Source organism: Nuphar pumila, chromosome 7, assembly GCF_984573655.1.
Source record: "Nuphar pumila chromosome 7, dmNupPumi1.hap1.1, whole genome shotgun sequence".
NCBI lineage: Eukaryota > Viridiplantae > Streptophyta > Magnoliopsida > Nymphaeales > Nymphaeaceae > Nuphar > Nuphar pumila.
The window spans coordinates 47,854,000-47,865,726 of NC_143255.1; the positions used below are offsets into that span (position 1 = coordinate 47,854,000).

The 11,727-nt window shown below is 38.5% G+C and overlaps 1 protein-coding gene across 2 annotated transcripts; it reads left to right on the forward strand.

The window, feature by feature from the left end:
- The first annotated feature begins 625 nt into the window (after nt 1-625).
- LOC149832176 (TMV resistance protein N-like) lies at nt 626-6,118 on the forward strand. Of its 2 annotated transcripts, none has more exons than XM_090012379.1 (4): nt 626-1,428; nt 1,996-3,071; nt 4,137-4,430; nt 5,115-6,118. In XM_090012379.1, the coding sequence occupies exons 1-2, from the start codon at nt 911-913 to the stop codon at nt 3,050-3,052; spliced, it is 1,575 nt and encodes a 524-aa protein (XP_089868505.1). In that variant the 5' UTR covers nt 626-910; the 3' UTR covers nt 3,053-3,071; nt 4,137-4,430; nt 5,115-6,118. The 2 variants fall into 2 exon arrangements, with proteins under 2 accessions (XP_089868505.1, XP_089868506.1); XM_090012380.1 differs by having other exon boundaries at nt 4,270-4,430.
- Nucleotides 6,119-11,727: the final 5,609 nt, after the last annotated feature.

The following is an 11,727-nucleotide window of genomic DNA, read 5'->3' on the forward strand; positions in this document are numbered from 1 at the left end:
TGTGATTTCTAATTTTTATAAAAATAATAATTTTATTTTATTTAATTTTTCATAACTCAGGCCCATCAGCCTGCCTGCTAATGGGCCCGGTTCCTGACGGGTTAGGTCCGGGCCAATTGCCCACTTGGGACGTAGACTATGACAGAGTTGATAAGAGAGGCATAAAATGTGATGGGTACAGCCTAGGACACTACTTGCCGGAGAGACACAGGGATGAGAAACCGGTGCTTTAAAGACGGGAAGTCAGGGTGCGGTTCATTCAGTTTGAAAACTTTTGAAAGGGAAGAGAGGTCTTCAATTTATTATGGTTAGTTTCACTCTCAGTCATTCTTGGTAGTTGTTACTCTCAGTCATTCTTGGTGGTTGTTACAGTCCCGTAGTTCTCTCTCTGGTTGGTCTAGCTATCACACATTCAGCCAAAGTTTGACCCTGTCATAAATAAATTGGCCTCTTGCCAACTTCAACTTGTCAGTGTTTAGTTGGAGCATTAATTTCTCAGCCTAAAATATATTTTTTTTCAAGAAGAAAAATGATGTGGTAGACCCCTCGGCCTTTTATTATAAATATGGACAAATATACATTAGATCCAAAAACAAGTACATCTCGGACATATACCCTTGAGAACAAAGCCAATCCGGAGGTTTGTTCCTCCAGAACAGACTTCTCCTCCTGCCTAGACGCAGGCGAAGGAGAGAGCCTACCTCTACTGAAGGGAAATCAGGAAGAATGTAACTTTGGGAGCTAGCGCTCTACTCACCCGTGCAAAACGGGGACTCAGCCTTCTTCTTCCCACCTTACCAAATAAACCCTAGACCACGAGTTGACCTTTCTCTGCATCGATTCCTCACTATTCTATACCAACCCACAAGCATTCACCACCACCGTCGTTTATGCACGAAACTCCCAAAGGATGGCCTCTCAAGATGGCAAAGCGAAGGACTCTTCATCTTCCGCATCCTCAACATCGTCACCAAAAGATGGTGGAGCGGAGTTCGAAGTGTTTCTCAATTTCAAAGGAGTTGACACCCGCAAGGGTTTCACTGGCCATCTCTATCAAGCCTTAAAAGACCAGGGCGTTCGCACCTTCATCGATGATGAGAGGTTGGAGAAGGGTCAGAGGGTGGATGAATTATTTGGGTACATCGATAGATCCAAGATCTTCGTGCCCATCTTCTCAAAGCACTACGCCGATTCAGAGTGGTGCTTGAAGGAGATAGCCAAGGCCATAGAGTGCGGGAAGACGACTGTTCCCGTGTTCTTTGATGTAGAGCCAACGTATGTTAAGCATCAAAGTGGGCCATTTGAATCATCATTCAAACGCCACCAAGAAAATAAGAAGTTGGGTCAAGGAGAGGTGGAAAAGTGGAGGGAGGCATTGAGAGTAGTAGGGGAAGTTTCCGGTTACAATCTGAAGACTGACACAGATTGGTACACTCTCTCTCCCTAAAATGTCTTAATTTTATTGTGAAATAATTTTTGAAAATTTTTATTTCCTTCATTCTTATATATTTCTCAAACGCCAATTTATATATGCCATCATTTTCTTCCCAATTTTTCAACCCTATAAGCCATCTTTTTCTTGGTTTTTGTACTTTATTACTTCTTCAATAAAAGATTTCTGAGTTATTCTGATTTCTTTTTTATCTTTCTATATTTTGAAATTGTAATAAAGATCAATTTTTAAAAAAAAAATTAATCAAAGTAAATTCAATTTGGTTCGATTCAGACTGATTTTATGAACCTTTTTATGAAAACAATTTAATTCGTGAATCGTTCTTAACAACTTTAGTTTTTAACCGGTGCTTTCGTTTTTCTTTTCTAATCGATATCCCATCATCCATTGATGCCCTTTTATTGGTGAAAGTGCTTATTTGTAGGAGCAAGATCATGTTCTCCTATCATAAAAAAGGAGTGAGATCATTTTTAAAATTGTTACCATATGAATTTGCTTGCCCGTGTAACAATTGGTTTTTTTGTTGTTCCCCCTTATGCCAGGCATACAGCAAAGCTTATCCAAATTATTGTTAAGAGGATAAAAAAGGAATTGGATAGACCTTTGTTTGATGTGGCTAAGTTTCCTATTGGGCTGGATAAACCTTTCGAAGATATGATTAACAAGTTAGATCTTCAAGCTGAAGATGTTCGGATGGTTGGAATCTGCGGCATGGGAGGAGTCGGAAAGACGACCCTCGCAAAGGCCATCTTTAACGAGATCTCTTCTAAATTTCAAGAGAGCATCTTCATCTCCAATATCAAGGACAAAAAAATCACCTCTCCGCAAAAGCAGCTCTTGGATGCCATTTCTGGTAACAACGACACCGAAGTAAATGATATTTATGATGGCATTAGGAAGATCAAAGAACGAATTAAATGCAAAATCGTGCTTCTTATTCTTGATGATATTAATGATGAGGAGCAGCTTCGTGCATTAGCTGGTTCCAAAGACTGGTTTCGTAACCAAAGCAGGATTGTGATTACAACAAGAGACAGACGCTTGCTTGGTGAGATGTATAATCTCGAAGTGCTGGATTCTGAGCAGTCACTTCAACTTTTCAGCTGTCATGCATTTGGGAGCAAAGAACCTATGGAAGATTATGCACAACTTTCTCAACAAGTTGTATCGGTTGCTGGTGGACTGCCCTTGGCACTTGAAGTATATGGCCCACTCTTTTTTGGTTTAAGAACTCTAGAAGAATGGAAGGAGATGTTGGAAAAATTAAAGGACCGCCAGCAAAAGGGAATACATGAAAGCTTGAAGGTAAGCTTTGATGGACTGGATGAAGGAGAGAAGGAGATATTTTTGGACATTGCGTGTTTCTCTATCGGGCACTTTAATAAAGAATATGCGATGCACATGTGGCGAGATTGTGAATATTACCCAGACATAACACTTGATGTCTTAGCACACAGGTCTCTTATTAAGTTCGATAACGAGGGTCGGTTTCAAATGCACGATCAAATTCGAGATATGGGTATACAGATTGTTAAGGATGAGTGCCCCCACACATCCGCGCAAGCGAAGCCGACTGTGGAAGGAAAACGATGTACGTAAAGCATTGGAATATCCTCAAGTAAGATCTCACTTCTTGAATCTATTGCCTGATTTAGATTTTGTCCATCTCTGCATCATCCAATTAAGCCCCAATTTAGGATGTCAAAATTCAATGAATCGACTTTGGAATTTTGTCACCAATGTGTTAAGACTATACTCAACATGGACATGTCTCTTCAGCGCTCTTATCTAGTCTATAAGGCATGTTTAATATTTTGTTTCACATTGAGAATGATATCATTAAAAGTCTATTTTAGGGTATGTTTGTTTTTATTACAGGTTACTGTAGCTGTAACAGTTTTGTCCCTGTGAAAATGATCTATGTGATTCACATTCTCAAGCATTTACTTTCTCATGTTTGCTTTTAGGTTGTGAATTTGACTTGTGTGAAAATCTATCATGTAAGAATGTGTCATGTTATGTCATATTGTCATGTCATTACTTTTAACACATTCACAGCTAAACATTAATGCTTGTGAAAGTTTTATACACCCTTAAACTTGAGTAAAACTTTCACAAGTTTTGAGGCTTCAACATTCATATATGAGAATCACATTCACTGGTTGCATTTTTTCATGTTTGCAATGCCCTTGTGAAAGTTCTAAAATGTGATTCAGAGTCACAAGAAACATGTGAAAGTTGTGATTGTGATTGTTTTTGCCTGATGTTGCCTTGAATCTTGTGAAAGTAAGTCACAAGTTTGATCGTATGATTCACAATCCCAGCTTCTACCTTTTTACTTTCTCAAGCAGAAACATTCTCAGCTGTGACCAAAGGAAACATGAGGTGTTCAAGACTTCCAGTCTTGGTGCTCCATCTTTTTCCTTTTCGTACTGCTTTTTTAAGTTCAGAAAAGTGTGTAAAATAATGTTGATTAAATTTTGGATCGCAGGAGATTGAAGCATATATATATATATATATATATATATATATATATATATATATATATATATATATATATATATATAGAGAGAGAGAGAGAGAGAGAGAGAGAGAGAGAGAGAGAGAGAGTTGGGTCAGATTATAACTCGTCTCAAATTGAATTTTGTTTGCCATACTATGTTGGTCTCTCTCTTTCTCATAGGGAACAAGGAATGTTGAAGGCATTGTCTTTGCCGACAACCCACCATGGGACAAAAGCATATATTTGACCACAGAGTCTTTTAAAGAAATGTCTGAACTTAGACTTCTTCATGTGTGTGGCGCCACATTTGAAGGTGAATATGAGCACTTGCCGAAGCAAATCAAATGGTTGCAATGGGAATACTGTCCCCTGGAGTCACTGCCATGCAATTTTCATCTTGAGGAAACTGTAGTCATCGACTTGTATGGCAGCAATATAACCAAAGTCTGGAACCAACAAGGATGTGGGCTCAAGGTAAGCAAGCGCTGGGTGCTTTTCTTTTTTGTTCATTCTATCAAATAAATATCCCAATATTTTGAAAATATCATGATTATGTCGTGACGTTTTAAAAAGCAAATACCATCCTAAAAGTATGATAGTCTCAAAACGTCAAGTTTTATTTTTTATTTTTTAACATAATCACAATTCTCATTCTCAGGAAAATATGAGTGCGGTAAAATCTTGTGGTATTTTAAAAAAGCACGTTTTTCTCATTATCAGGAAAATATAAATAATATAAAAACTAGACTAAAGTGTTTCAATAGTGTTTAACATTTTGTTAAAACACATTATTTTTAAAACAGGTGATATTTTGAAAATATTGCATTGGTTCTGGTACAACTTAATTTTGATCAGAAATATCACAATGTATTGCCATATTTTTCAAAAGTTTGGTGATAATTGTGAATATGGTTGTGACATTAATGAGATAGAACAAAATTATTATAATTTGTATTATTATTTATAGTTCTGTTTTTTTATATATATATTTATGTATTTTTATATATGCTGATGTATTATGGAGATTTTTCTTAAAAAACAAAATCTTTTTTGTTCATTGCAAGATTTTCATAGCTTGGGTTTTCTTGAGAGCGAGATTCGTCACACTACTTTTACTTTTGATGGACACTCTTCTTACAAAAGATTAATTATTTTCAGGTCTTCGACAAATTGAGAGTCCTTGATCTGAAACTTTGCACGAATCTCACCATTACTCCTGATTTTACTAGCATGCCGCAGCTAGAGAAATTGATATTTGATCAATGTCATGAATTGACCAAGGTTCATGAATCTATTGGGCATCTCAAGAGTTTGGCATGCTTGAGTATGAGAGGCTGCGCCAAACTAGAGGAGCTACCTGCCAGTGTTTGTCAGTTGAGTTCTCTTGAAACACTTGACCTTGCGGAGTGCTATGCTTTTTCAACTTTGCCAAAACAGTTGGGGGATCTGAAATCATTGAAGCAACTCACCTTAGATTTTACAGCCATTCAAGAGGTGCCTGAATCCATTGGGTCCCTGAAAAATCTTAAAATATTGTCCTTGGAAGGGTGCCTTAAGCTCAAATTTCTACCTTCGTCTATTGGATCCTTGAAAAATCTTGGAATATTATCCATAAGCTGGTGCAGATACAGGTGAGGAGGATGAGTATACAAGCGAGGAGGACGAGTAGGGCTGGTTAAACTAGTGGGGCCATCTTCGTCTGCATCAGATGAGTTTCTTGTACTTGCAAGTTTTTCGGTTAGGAAACAATACCGGCACGGAGGTGCTGAACTTTATATGCTACATCAGGTCGGTTCGGGTGGACAAGAGTAGGGCTGCAAAACGAGATGAGTTGATTATGGCTCGGCTGATGTTTGGTTCATAAAGAGCTCGTGAAATAGGCTCAACAAGCTCGAGCATGAACAACCATTGTTTGTCTCAGCTCTGCTTGTATAGACTTGTTTATTAGTAATAAATATGTTTAAAGTATATTTTATATTATAGAATGAAGTTCGGTGAAGTGTTTGTCCTGCAAGTGGGGTTCAAATCTGATTGCTTATAAGTTTTATTTTGTAAATGAGTTAGTGTGAGCTTGTCGTAGTAGGCTTAGGATCTAAATTTTATTGTTTTTAACTTTTAAAAGATACAGTTTTTTTGTAAATGAACTTGCTCGTGTTCGTCTCTCTCTTATCTTATATATTAAGCTAAGATCTTCACTTGTTAATGGAACCAAGTGCATTATACATTATGGCGTGGGATGTGAAGCCCCCGAACCTGATTAAGCCTGACGTGGCAGATCTCAACCCAGAATTTAATCTGGTATTGAGTTTTGATATAAAGAGACATATTCCATAAATTTCCATTTTAAAAAGATCATTTACTTTAAGATTCTGAAATTTACTTGGATATCGGATGACCTTGTGTCAGATAATCAACCTTCTGTATCGGGATTCATATGTTGCATATATACAACGGGTCTGACCCGGGCCACTTAGCTACTTGTCCCATTACATTAAAGCTCAAGCCCAAACCAGGTTTCATGCATCTCAAACTTGACCCATTCAAAGCCCTAATCAGGATTGAATTGGCTACTTTCGTGACAGCTATATGGACTCAAACTTGACCCATTCATAGGACGATTTTCACTAATTTGGCAACTAGTCTGGTTAAGGCCTACTCTTTTGAATTTACATAATCAAACTAGGCTGAGAAGGCTCATCATGACCAAACTAGCTATCACTTATGCAAGGTTTATTTAGGTGATCTTCCAGCTTGTTAACTGAACGCAGAACACAGGCACGACACACACAAACACTTGCGACTTTTAAAGTGGTTCTGTCTTAATGCCACCTATGTCCATAAACTCTCTCTCTCTCTCTCCAGGGACCATTCATGATCCTGGGTGATGCTCGTCGCCTAACTGTATTTGCTTCTTGTTTTTTCTTCATTCTCTACTTGCATCTCTCCTTTTCTTTTTTTCCTTTTTTGGGCTCCTTGGCATGTCTTGGGCCCGTGTTTGGTTTCTCGGTAGGTTCAATGTTGGTTGAACCTGTTTTCGTTTCGTAATGTTGATGGTTATAGTTCGGCTCTCTCTCTCTCTCTCTCTCTCTCTCTCTATATATATATATATATATATATATATATATTTCACACGACAAAGAGGAGAGGGTCTCTATTTATTTATAGATTTATGTATATGTCCAACATTGGAGAGGACTCGAGTTTTGGTCCTCTCAAGAATACATACTAACTTTGAAAGACTTACAAGATAGGTTTTACTTTGATTCCATGATGGACGATCCACTCTTCTATCTTGGACTCACGTTGAGAGGACTCCCTTTTGAATTCACATTGGGAGGAGGATTCCTCTCATTGGTACATGTCCTCTTCTCTCTTAGATTCGCGTTGAGAGGAGTCTCTTGCTTCTTGGACAAAATATGATGAGTCATTGGATATGGGTCTACGATTATCTTAACATGCCTCTTCAAGCTAATCTCTGTGAGATTGGGCTTGTCTCTGAAGAAGCCAAATGTAGGTTTGGAAAGAAGTTTACTAAGAATATCAACAACATGATCTTAACAAGGAATAAACTAAACATTAATTTTTTCTTAAAAAACTTTTCCCTAATAAAATGACAGCCTATCTCATTGGGTTTGGCTCTAGCATGAAATATTTGGATTGCAGTAAGATAAGTGACACTCAAGTTGTCGCACCACAAGACTGGAGTTTCATATGGAAAAGCATTCATCTCTGTTAGCAACTGTTTGAGCCATACAAGCTCAGAAATTGCTCCTGTCATTCTCTTATATTCAGCTTGAGTACTTGACCTAGACAGTGTTATTTAGTTGAGCTCCACAATAAGATATTGGTTCCCACGTAAGTGAGGTAACAACTTGTAGAGTTACGATCATCCAGTCAACATCAGAGAGTGCAGACAAGCAAAGAGAAGCTGACTTCTTGATTTTAAGCCCTAGATTTGTAATTCTCTTAAGATATTTTAGGATTCTTTTAACATGTGTTCTATGATAATGATTTGGTTCATGCAGCATAAACTGACATACTTTGTTAATTGCAAAAGGTATATCCGGTTCAATAAACATGATATATTTCAAAGTGCCAACAATGCTTCTATATTGGATACCATCTTCAAGTAATGACTTGTAAAACCCACCCGACAAAGTCTGGTGGAGAGGATAAGCATAAAAAAACAAAATTTTAAATAAAAAGGGGGAAGACAGTTCCTCCAAATGAAGAACCACCGCTCTGGCATAAGGGGCGAGGATAAGACTCACCCTCCCCACAATCACGGGAGGTGGGGAGTTATCTCCACCAACTGTGAAGGCTCTATGTGCACCTCCCTGCCCCAATCAATGAGAAAGAGAGTGGTAGAGAGCTTAAGATATCGGGAGAGAGGGAGGAAGTCCATCGGAGCGCCGACACCGACCACCATAGGTAAATGATTTTCGTTCCCCATGTTTTTTTCATTTTTAATAGAAGGCTGGCAGCCATTGCTGCCGACTTGTTTGAAGGAAGAAAGCCAGTAACCATGGATGCTAGCGTGTTTGAAAGGAGGAAGCAGGCTGCCATCAGCTGCCAGTATCATCCCAGAGAGAGAGAAAGTGATCAGTCACAGAGTGATAAAGAGAGAAAGAGGGAGGAAGCCATCATCCTAAAGAGAGAGAGAAAGAGGAAGCCGACAACTGGAGGTTGTCGGAGACCTCAACCCAGTTGGCAGGACTGACTCGATCTAGGTCAGACCGAGTCGAATCTATCGATACTCAGATGGGTCGGTTTGGGTCCAACCCTGACCAAACCAACTTAAAAGAAATATCTCGATCAGCAGTCGACTGAATCGATTGGGATTGAACTGGACCTAGTCAGTTTGACCCAATCAGTCTGGGTGTGAACCCAGGTCAGGTTAGATCTGTCTGAGACTAACTCGGTCCGAGTCCAACCAGACCGAGTCTGGTCAATGTGTTTTAAAACAAAAGTAGTCTCAATTGACCAAACTGGTCTGGATTGAACCAGACCGAGTCGGTCTGACTGAATAGGTATGGATGTGAACCCAGACCGGGTCGGGTCTGATTGACACCAACTCAATTTCGATCGAGCCAGACCGAGTATGGTCAATGTATTAAAGAACTGAGACAGGTTGAGCCCTGTCTCGATTTTCTTATTTTGGATCTAGATTAAACTGGACTAGAGGGTTCAGTTCAATCCAGTTAGTCTAGAATAGACCAGGTTGGACCAGACCCAAACTGAACTGGGTCTGGATCTAGTATGTGACCAAAAGGACAAGTCTTGGATTAAGATCAGGACTGGTTTTGGATTCAATCTGGGACTAATTGGATCAATTTTGAATCCATATCAGAATTGAATATGGATCCAGTCAGTGACTAGTTGGATCAATTCAATATCTAGATCAGAACTAGGTCTGGATATAGTATGTAATCAGACAGATCAGTTCTAGATCTAGATTAGAATTGGGTCTAGATCCAGTCTGTAACCAGACAGATCAGTTTTGGATATAGATCAGAACTAGATCTGGATCCAGTCTATGAATAATTATGGTTTTTTATTAAAATTGAACAAGATCCAGTACAATCTCTTCTTGACTGGATCCTGATTGAAACTAAACTGAATTTAGTCCAGTCTATACTTGATTAGGACTGAACTGGATTTAGTTTAGTCTGTTCTTAACTAGAAAAGAACTAGACTAACCCAGTTTATTATTAATTGAAATAGTTTGGGTCCAGTCCAATTACATCAAACTGGATATGCATTTGCACCACTTAGTGAGTGGATCCGATATAGAAGTTTTGAGAAGTCTAGATGGGTCTGAACTCAAACTCAGTTGGGTCCATACTAGGTATCGTAAACCTATTATTCTAAACTCAGACTGAGTATGATTTGACCTAGGCTAAGTCAGGTTAGATCATAGTGAGTTGAAATGACCAAACTACCCTTATAGGTGTGACCTGATATCAAGTTAGTAAAATGAACATAACTTTGTACCTCAAACTCAGAATTGTGTGAGGTTTGGTTCATTGAGTTCGTGTCATAGAGAGGAATTTGTTTGTTCTATGGTTCTAACTAAACCAAGGAAATAAAAATCGAGGTCTAACATACTACCACATGAGGGATATTTTGGTAATTGGTGTGATTTTTTAAAATTAATTTTTAAAACAATGTTTTTAATGAAAACTAAGTGAAAACCAAGCACCAAAAAATAAAAATTGTCTTGCACGAGTGGTGAACTCATGAAACGAGAAATACTTTGTATTCAAGCACACAATTAACTATTCTTTATTGCCAAGAATAAAAAAAATTAATTAAATAAATAAATAAGAGAGTAACTCTGCCTGTGTATAACTGTTTAGTTATACACTGCTGGTCCCAAGCCCGGATAAAGGAGGAGGGTTGCGGTAGGCCTGTGACAGCCAACATAAAAACTTAGTCATACCCTATGAATATGAACCAATATGAGAATTTCGTTGGGGCGTTCCCTACTGAGCGACGCGCTGTACTCTATAGGCCCGGAGGCAGTGATAAATGGGCAAGGGTTGCTAGGTCGTCGCCCGGAAGCGACGCGTCACACCGACGCCCGGGTGTGGTGTCAAATAGGCAAGGGTTCCCTCACTTTGTTGGACGGGTGGGGGTAAAGAAGTTAGTCCAAGACCATAAAATTAGGTTAGCCACTTGGAACATAGGATCTTTAACTGGTAAGTTGGTAGATTTAGTAGATGTTATGTGTTGAAGAAAGATTGATATTTTATGTCTACAAGAGACCAAATAGGTATGTGAGAAAGCAAAAGTGATAGAACCTTGGGAATATAAGATTTGGTATACAGGAATAAATAAGAATAGGAATGGAGTAGGGATTGTTATGAGTCGTGAGTTTATAGATAATGTAATTGAGGTCCGTAGGAAGGGTGATAGGATTTTACTTATTAAATTAGTATTAGGTTTGGATATTATTAATATTATTAGTGTTTATGCACCTCAAGTAGGTTTAGATGATTCCATTAAGCGTCAATTTTGGAAAGATTTAGATGGAGTAGTACAAGGGATATCTTATGGAGAAAGACTTTTCATCGACGGTGACCTTAATGGGCATGTAGGCATTAGTAGGGATGGATTTGAGAATATCCATGGAGGCTATGGTATAGGAGAAAGAAACGAAAGTGGAGAAAGGATTTTAGATTTTGGTTTGTCCTATGATATGATCTTAGCAAACACTTGGTTTAGGAAGAGGGAGTCTCACCTAGTAACATTTAAAAGTGGGGTTAATACGAGTCAGATAGATTTTTTTCTACTTAGAAAGAGAGACAGGGGTTGTTGCATCGATTGTAAGGTTATACCGGGAGAAAGTGTAGCTACACAACATAGAGTCTTAATTTTAGATCTTAGAATTAGACAATGCCGCAAAAGGGATAGACATAGGATAGATCCTAGAATTAAGTGATGGGCATTGAAAGGAGCTAAACAAGGAATGTTTGTAGAGCAGGTAGTTAAGGAAGCTGATTAGTGTCTCGAGGAGGATTCAGAATCAATGTGGAATAAGATAGCGGGTGGCATGACAAAGGTGGCTAAGGAGGTATTGGGTGAGTCTAAAGGCGGTGCATTGCTAGGTAAGGATACAACATGGTGGAACGAGGATGTCAAATTAGCTATTAAGGTTAAAAGAGAGTGTTATAGAAATCTAAGTAAGAGTCGTGATAATGAGAATTTGAAGAAGTATATGATAGCAAAGAAGGAAGCTAAAAAAGTAGTTCGGAACGCGAGAGATAAG

Excerpts from the sequence above, each read along its gene's own strand:
- LOC149832176 (XM_090012379.1), top strand. The coding sequence starts at position 911 with ATGGCCTCTCAAGATGGCAAAGCGAAGGACTCTTCATCTTCCGCATCC. Across the intron at positions 1,429-1,995 it reads CTGAAGACTGACACAGATTG|GCATACAGCAAAGCTTATCC; the intron begins GTACACTCTCTC and ends CCCTTATGCCAG.